This window comes from Ostrinia nubilalis, chromosome Z, assembly GCF_963855985.1.
Source record: "Ostrinia nubilalis chromosome Z, ilOstNubi1.1, whole genome shotgun sequence".
NCBI classification, from domain to species: domain Eukaryota; kingdom Metazoa; phylum Arthropoda; class Insecta; order Lepidoptera; family Crambidae; genus Ostrinia; species Ostrinia nubilalis.
This window is the reverse complement of record NC_087119.1, coordinates 5,634,068-5,651,402: the sequence shown is the minus strand read 5'-3', so window position 1 is coordinate 5,651,402 and position 17,335 is coordinate 5,634,068. Positions and strand designations below refer to the sequence as shown.

Below are 17,335 nucleotides of genomic sequence, written 5' to 3'. Positions count from 1 at the left end.
TTTAATTTTGTTTATATGAATGGACGTAAACAACATTAATTCTTAAATAAAGCTCAATGTTGAATTTCTGTCTTTTATTAAAATTACTTTTACAGATAAGTACTTTGTAGTTGCGTAGACGCAGTTTTAATGCAATAGCTCAGAGAATATAATACAACACATTATCATCAACTAACACCTACATTTGTAATTACAGCATTTAAAATTTTTGTAGCACTAATATACAGGGTGTGAGATTGGCCATAAAGTCTAAAATTACACATTTTGCACAAATACCTATATGTATAGCGAGTATACTATTTTTCAGTGTAGGTTCACAAATAGGTATATGTAGTGCGTATACAGTAGGTACATTTTTATAGGTATATTTTTCAGTAGGTACACAAAACAAGATTCAAAATAATTTCGTTACGAGGAAATAGCTAAAACATTTTTGATTTTTTATTTATTTTATTTATTTATTAGGTACACCAACGATAGGTACAACAATACACAATATGTTAAAAAATACGCAAAATATTAAGCTAATTGCACTATCACTTAGAGGTATACACAGCTTGCAAGAAATATAAGTTGCTGCTTAGTTAGCATAAATGATGTTATAATAAGTTAAATTATTATGATATAGAGTCGGTTGCTGTAGCCTTGAATTTGGGTAGGGACATGAAATGCACATCCAGGGGACCACTACATTTATTGTAGATCTTGCAGATCCGACATATAGGAGAGTTGGCTCCTAGAAGTTTTTCGAAAGGGGCGGGAGAGAGGTTCAATGGGTTTACGTGGTATTCGTAATGGGACTTTGAAGTTAAACTTCGCTAGAAAGGTTGGACTACGCACATGATGTCTCATAATTTTGTAAAAGAAAGAAAGATCAAGTAGGTCTCTACCTACATATATAGTGATCTGTGGTCTCTACGACGTTCTAGGCTTTTTATTTCCAAGTCAGTTAAGATCTCATTATACGAGTACCTTCTTTTGTCTCTAAAATGCGAGAATACCAAGTGTCTGACAAGTCGTTTCTGGATTCGTTCAATGCGTAGAATGTGCGAAGCATAGTGAGGTCGCCAAACCACACTTCCAAACTCGAGGATGGATCTTACTAAGCTATTGAAAAGTGCTATTTTAGTAGAACTACGCTTAAACGCTCTACCATTTCTAATTATGAAACCCAGCATCTTAGACGCCTTGGATACGATGTGATCCAGATTTTTGATTTTGACCTGAAGATATTGAATCTTCAAAATCATGAGTTGGCCAGTGGTTCTAGACAAAGTGCATTATAATCGCAAACCAATCGAAAAATGGTTGAAAGGCCTTTTTAGGGTTCCTTGGCCAAATGGCAAAAAACGGAACCCTTATATTTTTTTTGTATGGAGTTCTGTGCAACTTTACTAGGGGGGCAGGTATAGTTCATGTAGGCACCTATAGTCGATTATCGAGATGTAGAGAATAGGCGGCTAAGAACCTGACTTCGTGATAAATTACACTCGCTATTTTTATATGGGGGTAGTAAGCTAAAGGTACTCGATCACAAAGAAATGAAAGTCTTAAGAAAAATCTACAATGGTTTATTCAGTCAGGCTTTTTTGCTCTTGCAACACACGCAAGCGATGATGGTGATTCCGGTCAGCAGGACCGCGGCGCTGAGGGCCACCGCCACCGGCACCAGGATGTTCACCAGGCTCAGCGTTGACAGCAGATCAGAGGACAGCCGGTCGGTGAACTCTTCCGTCAGTTGGATACCCTGAGAAATAAGTATGCAATGTTAGGTTAGGAAAGATAAACACGAGCGTATGTATTTGATGAAAGATAATTTAGAAACGGAACCCCTATTAAAAACATAATAACCCTACAGCTAACGGCTTATTCCACTATTCCCCGTTGACAATCCCCGTCAACGGGGATAAGTGAACTTATTGTTCACTATTCCCCGTTAATTTTAAATTGGAAATTATAATGGGGAATAATGAACTAAAAAGTTCATTAATCCCCATTACGTTCAAAATAAAATCCTAATATAACGGGGATTAATGAACTTTTTAGTTCATTATTCCCCATTAAAAGTTCCAATTTAACGTTAACGGGGAATATTGAACAAAAAGTTCACTTATCGCTCCTTGCTCCTAAAAACTGCGCTTGCACATTAGGTCATACATTCTTCTCTATCAAGCGAGTTCGAGACTCGTTTGAATCTAACTATAATTATTCTTGGCACGTTAAATTTAAGTAGGTATATGGCAAGACGTCCAGTGACAGATCCTCAGATATTGACAGATCCTCAGATATTCGAGTTTATCTGGGATCGCTACCCAGGTAGGTACCTAGTTTACATTTAGTCTAAACTCACTTATTGTATTTCTTAGTTAGGTTAGACATTGAAAGCTCGATATCAGGCTGCTCTGGCCGCTGATTGAAATGAAGTGGAAAGACGCAAATCGAGAGCGGCATTTTTCATTCAAATCAATGAGACCACGGATTAGGCTAATCTAAATCTGTGAATGAGACGAACGGCACGTAAGTAAACAGTAGGTGGGAACTTATTATTCTAAATACTGACCTCTTCAATCCAAAGCAGTGGTGTTAGCGTTGTTCGTAGATTTTGCGTGGCAGGGATCCCGGCGATGGGCCGCATGAACACGTTGAACTGACCCCTTTTGGCCCCTCGCACCACAGTTCCGGTATTCTGTTAATAATAAAGAAGTTATATTAGCTTGCACCTTTGTACATTTTGATTTTAGACTTTTTTACGGATATTTTGCTTCTGACACACTGCATTTATTTCGCGCTAGAAGTAACATAAGTCTCTATTCACAAAAATCGAACACACAGTGTTGAATAGAGCTTTGTGATTGGTTCGTGTGTCACCCTGTACATTAACGCGCACTGTGAGACCTCATAGTAACATTTGTGAATACGGGCGTTACTTAGGTTGTTTTAGTACACGTACCTATAGCGATTACGGCCTGGTTTACACCAAAGCACAAAGAATAGGAGATGTGTTTGAATGACCAATTAGATTTCGTTATTTCCACATCACCTTAGCTTCAGTTCGGAAATCTGATACTTAGATTAGAGAAGATGTCTCTTCTCTTTTTCGCTTTGGTGGAAAACGGGCCTCACTGAGTAGGTTCCTACGGCGGCGGAGCAGTGCAGAAGGCTGACATGTGAAGGAAAACAGCAGTTTATAGGACGTCTTAGTTAAACTTGAAATAAAATGTGAGCGATGTTGCAGCCAAGCCATTTAGATCAAACTGTCATTCAAAACGGCCTAGGCGCTACTATAACTAGTGTTGCAAAATAAGTAACCTGAATGCATTTTTCTTCTCTACCCATATTGTATGTTGAAAATGAATAAGTAAGTAAGTAAACACGGTTTATTATAACCTAACAGCTCAGCAGCAGCAGCAAGAATGAGTTTTTGTTAATCTTGAAGGAGAATGAAAATACAAAAACCTAAGTACTTATTGTGCTGAAGAAAAACAAGGCTGTTTAAAAATTTAAACAGACAATTAGTAATTGCCCTGTGGCGTGGTCCATTTCATTAAAAGCATTGTCAGTTACTTACTTGAATGTCTGATTAGCTAGTTACCTACTTACTTACTTACTTAATAGTTTCGGCCAAACAAAGAGTCTGCAGACCTCTTGATAAGTGCATCTTAGCATTCCATTATAAGTAAAGTAAGTACCTAGGCTTAAATTATAAAAGTGCCTTGCGGCTTTGCGCTATTATAAAACAAAAGTCTTCCATCACTTTAACCCCTTTCCTTACCTAAGTACTTTTTCTTCTAGATACACTACTTACAAAATTACTTGACTCATTACTGCAAGTACGAGTAAGTTACTGAATAATTACCTAATTATTTAACAACTATTTATAAACAGAAACAACAAAACTTACTGGCTCCAAATCAAGGAATATTCTGTGGTCTTCTTCAATTGGATTCAGTCCTAGAACTCCGTTTCTGTACCTCATATCAGCATACAAGAAGTGGGGGTACGACATAACCATGAAAGCACCTGCAACAATAAAATAAATACTTATTTAAGTAAATCACGCAGCAAATCTAATGAATGAATAGAGCTCTGTGATTGGTTCGTGTGTCACCCTGTGCGTCCACGCGCACTGTGAGACCTCATAGTAATACTTGTGAATACGGGCGTTAATCTATTTACGGTGTACCTACCTATCATAAATTTTGCATTTCAAAATAGTAGGTACCTATTCGTAACTAATTTGACTAAGATCTGACTGAAAAAAGTAGTGCAGACTATTCAATAACTACTAAGGGTGAGTTGCACCATCTAACTTTAACGGTAACTATTACGATAACCGGTGTATTTTGTATGGAGTTTGACAGATTTTTGACGTTTGTCACAGTTAAAGTAAGATGGTGCAACCCACCCTTAGATTATAAAATACTTGAGCTTTAAATTACACTTACATTAGGTACTAAACAAATTATGAAATACATTTTATAGTGCCTTTTTACTGACGGAGCAACGGCAATAAGTAAAAGGTAAGTTTAGATTTTTTTTTTGTGTTTAGACCCGGGATTCTGCTATAAAATACAGTTGATTTTAGTGATTGAAAGTGCAGGCCAATGTGATCTATTCGCCTTCCGGTCTGATAAAATGCCTAGACCGGATATCCGGATACCTCGTGTGAAATTTTCTAAACGGATATCCGTCTCTACAACATTCAGATCAACGAGTAGAAAACTGGTGAATAGAACTACATTTAAATAAGTATTTGCTAAATCTAATTGCTATCGACTGAAATTCATAACTGAAATATATGTTTAAAGTACTTGGTTGTTGTAGTAGTTTACTTTGTAGGTTTGTTTGCCTATATGTAAAAGGAAAAACTAAATCCAACTTTGGCTTTCAAACACGTAATATAAACTGTACTTTTTACTTAAATTGTAAGGTAAATCAAGCTGAACACTTGAATTTGAAGTTGTGAATCAGGTGTTTTAGTTCCACCGGATTCAACCTAATTGCAAAACTAAAGGCAAACAATGAGCGAACCGGTGAGGCTTTTAATGGATTTGTTCGGATCCGAATTGTGTGCTTAGTTAACATCCCGTCCGATTTGAACTACCTTACTATAATGCTAGCGCAAACTGAAAGTGTGGTCTCGCATCGGATGCGCGCTTTAGTTAGCGCTGTAAAACGTGTGCTTTGTGTATTTGTTGATGCAAGGTTGGTCAATATCACTTTTGACTGATTTTTCCAGTCAAAAGTAGTTTTGACCAAGTGTTTTTGACCGTTTATGAGTTTTGACTGTAACATATTCATAGACTAGCTTTTGTCAGCGGCTTCACCGGTCGGATATTCAGTTTTTCACAGAAAAAACTTGGTTAATTAACTAAATATTTCAGCCTTTTATGTTCAAGTCAAGAATACTGTGGTCATCAAAACCTTTCCAGTAGTTTTTACCTGAAAGATTACAAAACTGCCCGCTAGATTATTTCATTAAAGCTGCAATTCAGTCTGCTGCAAATCAGAAATGTTTAATCCAAATAATGCTCTTCATTTACAGTTCATCGGAAATGGACTGGCAGGATATTAAATTCTACGTAGCCAGTTAATAATACCTGTATTAAGTTTCAATACTTAAGGTAGGTTACTAGGAAAATTAATAATCTAGCCAGTAGAAGCATACTTTAGCTTTGCAGTAGAAGCATACTTTAGCTTAATATTAAATTCTACGTAGCCAGTTAATAATACCTGTATTAAGTTTCAATACTTAAGGTAGGTTACTAGGAAAATTAATAATCTAGCCAGTAGAAGCATACTTTAGCTTTGCTACTAAGTATTATTTTTTAATTATTTATTTATTTATTTTCACCAACTTAAACTATTATGTATTCTGTGGTAGAAGTAGTTCAGAAGTATCCAGTGTCTACCTGCAAAACGGTGTAGGTATAATTAAAATCAATAAAAACAATGATCTGAAATTTGTGATTACACGTTTACCCCAAAATAAAAATAATTATGTCCATGTTGTGTGTGTGAGAGTGACTGTTCAGTCGCAATTTTAAATACTAAGTAATTAACATAATAACTGTTCCAGGATTCTTCATTCATCTAGAAGATTCGATCAAATGTTACACTTAATAAATATTTACATACAAATCAAATTAAAAAATAATTGAGCACTAACAACATAATTTCATTATTCAAAGTACCTACACGTAAACAAAACCAGAGGCAATTAAATTCAATATTTGATTGCTACAACAAATAGAAAATAATATCCTGTGCCTCTGGCGTTACCATTATTTACGTTCTCTCTCCATTAATAATGTTTGCACTTAGTTCATAACAACCACCTATAAACAAAATGGTAATAACAGATGGATTTCAAACTAACTACACCGTTAATGGAAATACTGAAAATCCAATAGAAGTTAACACAATGTAACGAGTGTACTTATTGTATATTCAATTTGGAGTTAGGTGTGGTACAAAATTTCTAATTATAGATTTCCGTAAATTAAAGCCTGATACTATTAAATACATTTCTGTTTACAAAAAGCGTTCAATTAAATAATTAATGGAAATAGTTTACTATTTTACTAACTAGGTATAAAGTACATACCTACAGACAGACAACGGCTCATTGAAATAACCGTCAAGTAACATACAGGGTGATTTTGTTATCAGTATCCAAATTTTTTTAATAAGCTCTATAGAGCAATTTATTCTTAATCGCGAAAAAAAATATTGAAAATCTAATTCGCGGGTGCATTTCTTAATTTTTAAAGGTTAAGGTTTATTTTCGCATACCATTATGTCTATTAAGCTTTTAGTTAACTGTGTGTGCGTATTTTTCAATGAACGAAGAAAATTATACACGTGAGCCACGAAAGTTAGACTGTCACCCGCGACGAAATTAATCAGAAGAACATTAGGTTTTCGAGGTTATGAATGGTCCCCTTTAGTCACTATAAAGCAGACTGCGAGCAAGCATGGAAGATTATTCCATTACCCTTTTTGAAGGCGGGCGGGCGGTCTTGTGTGGGCGGGCGCGAGGACAAACCAACTTGTTGCGCGCTCTTAAGCTGCGGCTTGCACTTGGCAAACGTGCAATTATCGAGACACTAATTGGTGCTTAAGTACCCACTAAGTTCAGTTCATCGAGAATTTATCGTTGGATCTTGAAAGGTAAATAATACTACCTACATCTTGACTTTAAAGTTCGGATTATCATGCTTAATTGGGCTCTTAATTAGAAAACTGGTATTTTACGCGTCACTTCCTTAATTTTTATTTATTTGTATGTATTTAAATAAATATACATGTTTGGTACTATTTAATTATATTAAATATTGAAAAAGTATACGTACACGTATGGTATCTTGCAATTTTGTTACTTATTACAGTAATAAGTATTTTATAGGTACGTGTAAACCTATAAAATACTTATTAGTTTACATAAAAAAATTGCAAGATATCATATTAATTTGTATTATATTTTCTTATTCTTCAAGCTTGTATTCCTTTCCGAATCACCAATTTCTCTTTCAGCGGAGATTCACGCAATCTCAATATCGGAATTGTGAATCTGAATAGGGAATGTAAGATCCGATTTTATTAATCCACCTGATCTAGTGTTGAAATACCGATTGTGAAGTCCCCCGACGCGACACGACAAGTTCATATCAGCTAATGGATCCATTTACATCGAACCAATATTCAAAGTGCCCGAGAGTTGTGCGGTGTAACGAAGTGTTAAAAGATGACGTAGACTCAGATGCACGATCGTGTTTACTACAATACACTTTATGCCTATTTCCCTAGGGATTAGGAAATTTTCTTGGAACTTTTACCCAACAACTAGACCTTTGAACGTTTCAAAACGGGACCCCGGCCTTTAGTCAAGGTTTCAACCACTGCGTCAAACGTTAGATGTTTAACGTGGAATAAATGACAATCGCATTTTACATACTCGTACAATCTAAAATGTATTAGATTCCACATAAAAAAACTTAGCTCAGCTGCTACAAGACTGAAGAATAAATAAAAAGAATAATTTAGTAAGAAAAGGCTTACTTCAACTTTTCATTACGTGCTTTTGAAAAACAAACAAAACCCTCAAAGGCTCTCTTTACCGCTAAGCACAAGTTGCACAGCTTCCGCGAACATAGAACAATATTAGTCCAGTAGAATTAGATTTTAAATCGGAAATAATTCCAACAAAAGATTTTATTGCTTTAATGGCTTCATTGGTTGCCCATTAAGACTCTCCTAGGTTTTCGACTTCGACGGAGTTGTGCTTAAGTGGTGGGGGCCCCCGAAAGGGGCGCTTTTTAGGTTTTCCGGTTATACCGCGTAAAAGACTTACCATATCGAAAAGTGGTCTTCCTGACGATTGAAGGGCATTTAATCCTGCATTAAATAAGACCAAATTCATATGTTTTGGACAAACCGTTCTCGTGCAAATGTTCGGCAAAGTAGAAAATATGTGTATAATTAATGACCCTCTCCACGTCCAATAGCTCGTCACCCGTAGGCTCCCAAGCCTTGTAAAGGGTCGCCTTAACCAGCGTATCCCTGTCAAGGCTCACAAGTTGGATTCGCTTATCCTTGTTCGTCCCAGCCGTTCCTTAACTGCGGTAGCTGCACCTCTTCCTGGCACTCTCCTGAACGACTCTGTGTTACCTAATGTGGCTGCCCCTCTTCCTTGTAATCTCCTGTACGATTGCATTGCTTAGCCATATGCCTGGTCCAAGGTTCGACGTCACAAAATCAACTTCGTACGCGTGAAAATAGTTTAAATACTATTTTCCGTGCTTGCAACATTTTTCTTTACTGCTTCGCCTCTATTAGTCGTAGAGTGATTGTATATATCACCTTTGCTGCGGCAGTAACTTTCTAATACTTTCCATTCCTTCGGTACAAGGTCAATAAACCTGGTATTAAAACTTACATTGTGGCGGCACAAGGCTTAAAGACCTTGTAAGATTTAAGATATATTAATTTTATTTTTGGCTTCATGTTAATAGATATTGTGTTTTTTTTCTTTGAATATTAATAATAATGCATTTATTGACATACACCTGAAGGCGTTCGTGAATAACTTGTTTAGTATGAAAATTATAGCTATATTCAAAATACAAGGCTTATGCACCCTGTGCCCGCACTGAAGTAGGGAAGTCTGGTGGGTATTCTAGTGATGTGAAATACAAATATCGATAGTTTAAATTAAGTTTTAATAAAAATTTAAAAAAGTAACAAACAAAGATGTTTTAATAATTTAGTCTAAATATTTTACAAATAAGACATACGTGCATAAATACTTAAATAAGCTATATTTAAAGAAAACATATTATTTAATAACATTTAGTTACAACTTCAAATGTTTGTCACGAAAAACATTATTTAAATTAGCAATAAATCGTGTAGCAAATTAAATTATAATCAATTTGCAGTTTTGATTTTGTTTGTTTCTCTTGACGCCATGTCGACATGTGCGTTTCTTACGAATGCGAGGCAACACTGGCTGCACGAAGCTAGCGTGGGGTGCGGTACCAGGTGCGCAGGGTACAAGGTGCTTCGACCTGGTTTCGCATTGTGAAGACATTTTATTACTTCCGTGCGGTACCAGGTCTAAAAACCTGGTATTAAGGTAGGTACATCATTGGATTTTATTTTAAGAATACATCATAGATATATATTCATCACTTTCCTACACCGGACCCAATTGAAGTTATGCCTTTCGCACGACAAGGAAGACTATAATTTTCTTAGCCGCACGGTAAGCGAGACGTACACAAGGTCTATAGACCTGGTTTCGCACTCAACGTGATATCCTATAGCCTTCCTCAATTTATGAGCTATTCAACACAAAAATAATTATTTCAATCAAACTAGTAATTCTTGAGATTAGCGCGTTCAAACAAACAAACAAAAAACTCTTCAGCGTTTTAATATGAACTTGTTGTTGTTGATTTTTGATTTGAGTTGGTTACACTGGTTGAGGCGCTCCTTTTCAAGACTTGGAAGCCTGCGGGTAACGAGCCATTGGACGTGGAGAGGGTCATTAATTATTTCTACTTTGCCGAACATTTGCACGAGAACGGTTTGTTCAAAACATATGAATTTGGTCTTATTTAATGCAGGATTAAATGCCCTTCAACCGTCAGGAAGACCACTTTTCGATAAGGTAAGTCCTTTACGCGGTATAACCGGAAAATCGCAAAAGCGCCCCTTTCGGGGGCCCCCACCACTTAAGCACAACTCCGTCGAAGTCGAAAACCTAGGAGAGTCTTTATGGGCAACTAATGAAGCCATTAAAGCACTTAAATCTTTAGTAGGAATTATTTCCGATTTAATCCATTTTTGTGTTTAATTCTACTGGCCTATATGGTAAAGGTTAATTTAATAAAACTTTATTGTGTCTCAGAAAAGAAAAATAATATATCATTTTCTCGTTGGCTTAGCAAGAACTAGTGGATAAAGTTAGAAGTAGTTGTTGGAAACGAAGCTCTTCAAGAAGAAGTTGTGTAAAATATTATAAGGTTGTTGGTAAAAGACATGTGGTAAGGTTTTTCATTTTTGTGTTTTATGCTTTGTGAATGGGAAATAGTACATCATAATGTATGATGTAACTAAATTACGAAATAAGCTCTATCTAAAACATGACCCTACCTAGGCACAGCTCTAGGATACATACCTACTTGTATAGGTAAACATTTTAATGAATCTACAATACCCGCAACACAATAATTACAATGTAAGCAAAACCGAATGTCTCAAACCAATCTGCATACGGAAAATGGGGTCACGCATCAATCTGAAACTTACAAATTGGAATCGGATGGAATTGCGGCGGCGGGTTACGATTGCATGAGGGCGCAACAGGTACGAGGGGGTTTGATGGGTCACTGTGTCAGTCGGGCTACGCTTTACCGCCGGGAAATCGCAGGGAATTGCAGTTTGCGTTCATTGACGATGTTATGTCATTAAAATTACGAACTTGAACGTAATGGGTACCTAATTGTTGACTGTAGGTGTTTGTGGGGTCTGGTGGTAAGTATAAAGAAGATTCACACAGCTTTCTGGGTCAACCAGTGTATGAGTGTATATTAAAAAGAGAGAAAAAAAGTAACAATAAAAAAAATTTAAGACATAAAAAGTGAAAGAAAAAAAAATTTAAGATATAAAAAAATAAAACAAAATTAAGTACCTATGTTGTTGCTCTTAAAATCTGAGGATATACTCGTAGGTATATTACGAATACATGACCATTTTAAGGTTTTCACTGCTTGGATTAAGTTATTTTCTGAGCATTGGGGGAATCGTTCGAATAGGATAATTCAATTCATTTTTTGGCCTTTTATTTTTTACTCATTCTTTTACCTATTCATTTCCTAAAGAGATTTAGGCCAAACACGAAAATTTAAATTTTTGTTTCGATGGGATAGTAGGCTAAGGTTAATTTAAACAGCAGCCTGTGTTTCAAAGGAATGTATTATGTATTTCAATGCCAGTGACAAAAACTTTTAAGCTTTCCCCGTCAAAGCGGCGCGCAGCGTGGTGGCAATAAAACAATCCTCCATGCATAATTAAACTTCGAAGTACCTGCAGCTTTATTGGTGGCAATCATGTCACGTTTTATGAAGTTTACATTGTCATTATTTTTTGAAAAAACTAACTAACGTAACTTATACATTTTTATGTAAATTTTTGTTACAGTTAAGTATATAATCCCGTAATCTTAGCATTTACTTACCATTCTTGTGGCGGAGTTTTGGGCTGACGCTGTGTAGGTTTGTTGTCGAGACGACAAGAAGAAGAAGCATTTACTGGTTCTTAATGAATTTTTCCTCAATTTATAAATCTAGCGACATTAAAATGTAATTGCTCAACTGTTTCAAGCAAAGGATAAGTGACCGGAAAAGCAACGGATGTAAAGTTATACTAAAATAATAATCACGGATGCGGTTGTACAAGGAGAGTTAATTTTATTGCACGTCTTGTGAAGTAGGACTTACTGTGTTTTTAACCGTAGATATCTGAAAAAATTTACAGCACGCAGTTTTATCTCCCTCCGAGGTTTTCACTCGAAGGCGTTGATTTATATTTCTCCAGTATTCAAATAAGGGTCATTTAACGCTTTGTAAGTCCTTATCAGCTATCTGCCAGCACACAAATCAAATTACTTGATTGAAATCTTCACAACAACAAGTTTTCAATGTCGTAAACGACGGGATCTTCCTGCTAATAAAAAACTCTTACCTACTCTCAGAACTCACACTTTTACACGCGATCAAATCAAGCTGTGTATACTAAATATCTTTTGCCCGCGGCTTTGCATAGAGTATCAGTCTGCTATAACCTGTGCTCATCATCATCATCATCATTTCAGCCATAGGACGTCCACTACTGAACACCTAGGCCTCCATCAATGATTTTTATGTTGACTGGTTGTTAGCAGCCTGCGCCCAGCGCCTTAATGTCGTCGGTCCATCTTGTGAGTGGACTTCTCACGCTTGCTTGCGTTTTCCGGTACGCGGCCTCCACTCCAGAAACTTGCTGCCCCATCGGCAGTCATAGCCTGTGTTACTCAGGGCTATTGTACCATTATAATGGTGAAAGAATTTTTGAAATCGGTTCAGTAGTTTTTGTATTTCTTGGTTACGAACATACCTACAATACTCGTAGGTAATACAAATCCTTCCTCTGTAATATCAGAATTAAAACACCATTCGTTAGTAAGCTCTTCCTAATTGTCTTAAACGCCACACGCGCCGTATGCAAATTAAAGGACTATTATGTAGGTAGGTAGGTACTTGAGTCATGTATCACAACATCATAAACAGTAGGTTTTATTGATATCTCAATTCCTTTTACTTGTATAGATTACACTACAGAAACTGTTTTTCTTCACCCGTTCCAACTGTGATTGTTGTTGTGGAGAAGCGATTCTTTTTAGAATTGTTACCGTTGTGGCTAAACGCAAACCGCGAAAGCCCAGAAAAAAAGAAGAATTGTGCTCTACGAACAATTATTATTTCCTCGTAATTGTACTGTAAGCCATTTCAATTGGCAATTTTATCTGGGACTAAATGCAATTAAGTGTAAGATTAAGACATTCTAAGCAAACTTTCAAACTTGATTTTACCTCAATGTGGAAAAGGAAAGAAAAAATCGGTATAACTGGTCTACCAAGGACTTATTTATTTCTCACTTGACATAAGTAGGTAATATTGCTTTTTTTCAAAAAATATTTGTAGGATATAGAATCAAATGTTCTGGCATTACTGCGATATTAATATGGCTCAGGCTTGAGATGAACGACGATAGAGCTTTGACTCAATAACCCAGACGATGCCTATTCATCCAAGCGACTACTTAAGCCAATATTAACAAGGCCTTCTCAACGTTTGATTAGAACGGTATTATCGAACTATACCGAGACGCATAATGAGATGTAGTCCTAATAGATTCCTGGCCCATCCCCTTGCGATAATTAACATGTCGTCTACGCAATTACAGGATACAGTTGAGTGGACCAGCACAGCCGTGTCAGGCCCCTCAAAGACTAACCCGATTACTAACCATATTAGTTACTGGGAATGACAGGTTTTAATTATGTCCCTCTGTAAGCCAAATGATGTCCATCGCAGTACATTATGTACCGCTTTGCAGGCAGGATAACGTGATTATGTAATATGCAGGCGAGCGCCATCAAGCAATTATAGGCCTAAGATTGGATCCGAAATTGAGGATTCAATGGCTGCAGACCGTCTTTTGTTATTGCAAATGCAATTTCCGAAGTGAGGACCATTGCAAGCTACTCTAGATCTCATGTTATGTGGAATTGGACCGTAATATCTTGTTCACGATTTTTCAGCTTGAGTGGCAGGAGCACCTATTGTGAAGTGTCCGCCTTCGAGTCTCGCAATACAAGGCCCTTAAAATTTCCGCGTATAACTGGGTAAGAGGACGTAATATTCCTGGAATTGGACTTGCTACGCTTAGGACTTCAGTTTAAAATACATTCTGAAAATGGGTCCAATAACTGTAATAGGTAGGATATGTTAGCCGTCTCTGATAATGGAACTGGTGAATCGGAAGAAGATAGAAATAGTACGGCGAAACGACAACACAAACATCTTTGAGGCATCTTAATTCGCAAGTCTGTCTGTTTTCATTAACAGTGGAGAAATAAAACCTCAGCTAAGTTCAGTTAAGTTTAACAGATCCTTCCAGAGTGTCTTGAAAATAGAAGAAAACTTCAGTCGTTTAAAAGGAAAATAATCCAGCGAGTTTGCCGCGACGATTCCAGGATTTTCTTGAACACTAATGGCGTGTCGCTCTGCATTAATACGCCCAGGCGCAGGCACTTCGAAAAATCTGAAGGCACACTTAGTTTAAAGCACATCAGACTGCACATTTCTGTTGCAATATTACTTCTATTACCACTACGTAAGATGCCACAGTGTTAGCTTAATGTGCCAGTACATTTAAAAGTGGGTGGTTAGGTAATGGAAAACACGACAGTAGGAAACGAGGTCATCCTGGCAGATATTTGTATGCGGTTTTAAAAATTCGTAGAATACAAAATCCTTGACGTTATTAGATGTATGTTTGTAATATGATATCGTCACTTCTTGAAAACGGATCCTGTACTGTGCATATTTTTGTTTCTAATCTTCTCATTATTTTTAAAATGTATCTAAGAGCTATCGAATGCTATTGAATTTTTAATAATGCTTTTGTAAACATTATCTCAACCGGTTACGTTTAGAGCGAGTTTAATAAGTAAATACCTAAGATGATGTGGTTTGTAATATAAACAATCAGAATTAACGTTGAGTAGCAATATGTACGACGTTATACGACAGACTAACAAAGAAAATATGATGCGTGTCATACAAACGCGGAACGAGTTACGGTGGACCGGAAATTGAAATCATATAAAGATGTTATTACTCATAAACTAGAAATAATATAGTTGAAGGATCTGTCAAGCCTAAGTAAGATTCTGTGAATAGGATTATAAAAACCTATCATAACAGAGAAATAGGTATGTAACCACAGATAGGATATCAGTAGTTTATTAATAAGTGTTATTGAAAAAGCTAGGAATATGACATAAATAAATAAATAAATAATAATAAATATCCTTGAACATTTTCATTGCGCCTCTAGTCCCAAACTAAGCAAAGCTGGTACTATGGGTACTAGACAACGGATATAAACATACTTAAATACTTTTTTTTGTAAATACATACACATTATACATAGAAAACACCCATACCCGTCACAGAAATTAAAATTCATCATTTCAATTTCTACCCGGACGGGAATCGAACCCGGGACCTCTCGGCATAGTAGTCCGTTCTGAACCACTACACCAAACGGCCGACTATTACATACCTACTTACTTACTATATCTACATTTGCAAGTGAGAGCAACTGACAGCCTTGGCGGGCGACCCTAATTTCATTGCAATGGACAGCTCTAAGTAACCCCTTTACAGTAGTTTAAAGTGACATTTCCATACTAAACGTCACTTTAAACAAGTGTTCAATGAGTAAATTACTTTTATTAGCAAGGGAGTTAGAGTACATTAGACTTTCCGAAGGGCGTTTAAATTGATTTTTCCTCACTGTCCTAGTACGGCCTATTTAAAGGTCACACAGTTAACTAGTGGTCTAGAACTTTTATACCTCGTCTATTTACGAGTATTATTTTTGAGTCTCTTGTTTTTTGTTGTAACTATTAATTATTCAGAAATTATTTGTTTTGGAAGTTCTGTTTTTATTTTAAGAGATTTAAAGTTTAATGTTGGAGTTAAATGGAATTTTTGAAAGATTATTGTATAAACATTGAATGTTTTGGCAATTAAGAAGATAATTAAAGGGAAGATTAGAATAGGTACTCCGTCTTTTGATAATCTATTCATAATCTGAAGATTGTATTGGGATCCAATGATAGTCTGTAGACAATTCCGAAATTCCGGAAACTAAAAGCTGACAAAAAATCGAATTCCTTAGTCGTAAGTTACTCTGAGTCTCAGACTCTGATGTATTAACTGATGAATAAATTATAAACTTATTTTCTTCGTCTTTAATAGTAGCTATTACAATCTGACGCTGTTAATATTTAATTAATGGCCCTACCTGCCCTATTCTTTTTATAATAACATGTCACTTTTACAAATGTCAACTGCATTTGTGAAGGTACCAATCGATACTGTAGTTGTACGAATAATTTATGCCCCCTGACCGCCGGTGGAAACTTCTTTGATATTTCGATTGAGGGTCAGCACGTGGATCGATTGTTTGCCATAGAAGGAAGTTTTGGCTTAGTGCATTACATTTACATACATTTTCAATAACCTATATTTTGGCAATTGACACTGTGACATTTTGTTTGCCATATTATAATATTCTGATGAAGATCTATCTTAGATAGAGTTATTATTTTGAGATTATTAGTAGGTAGTTCCTTCGTTCGTTTCAGCGAAATGACGTCCACTGCTGGACAAAGGCCTCCCCCAAGTTTTTCCACAATGAATGGTCCTGCGCTGCCCGAATCCAGGTTCTTCCCGCGACCTTTACCAGATCGTCGGTCCACCTAGAAGGAGGCCTGCCCACGCTATGTCTTCCAGCCAGTGGTCACCACTCGAGAACTTTTCTGCCCCAACGGCCATCGTCTCTACGAGCTATGTGCCCAGCCCACTGCCACATGATTTTAGAAATTCTGCGAGCAATTCTCCTGCTGTTAGTAGTAACTTATTAGTAATCTGTGTTATATTAGATTAATAAGTTAGATGATTTTGTTTTCCATAGATAAAAACCATAAGTACAATAACTTCTTAGAGCTATAAAACGGTAAAAATACAAATAAAATGAAGTTAGGTAACTGATTTATTCATTTTTCAATACAAGTTATACACGCCATTGTAAGGGTTGTAACTGAAAAATGAACCTACATGAAAAGAACCGGGAAATTGAAAAGAAGAAACCTGTATTTTTCCCTTTGCCGCTTCGGAAAAATAAAACAATTCAGTGCCTTTGCCATGGGCCCGATTCTGAGACCAGGCGGTTTAGAACTAAATGATATCCACTTTTCTTTAGGAAAAAGAGGGATAGTCTGAAAATTTGAATTGTAACTTAAACTGGGAGTCTCACTTTGTGTCTGGTTGAGTAAATTTAAAAATAGTGCACGTCTGCTCAGTTGGTTGTTGCAATTGAAATGGCATGGCATAATGGAGGGAGAGTTAATTACCAATACACAAAGCTTAATGTGACATTTTAAATATAAGCGCATCGGAATAATACATATTCTTTGTTTGAGGCATTTATGTAT

At 36.3% G+C, this 17,335-nt stretch overlaps 1 protein-coding gene across 1 annotated transcript in view; it reads right to left on the bottom strand.

The window, feature by feature from the left end:
- Nucleotides 1–1,555: 1,555 nt before the first annotated feature.
- The window catches only part of LOC135087166 (sensory neuron membrane protein 2), an 88,167-nt gene continuing 72,387 nt past the window's right edge, over nucleotides 1,556–17,335 (bottom strand). Inside the window, exons 7-9 of the mRNA XM_063982006.1 lie at nucleotides 3,902–4,020; nucleotides 2,561–2,686; nucleotides 1,556–1,747 (exon numbers count right to left, since the gene is read on the bottom strand). Coding sequence (XP_063838076.1) covers nucleotides 1,580–1,747; nucleotides 2,561–2,686; nucleotides 3,902–4,020 — 413 coding nt within the window. The 3' untranslated portion in view covers nucleotides 1,556–1,579. The remainder of the gene's footprint in view (nucleotides 1,748–2,560; nucleotides 2,687–3,901; nucleotides 4,021–17,335) is intronic.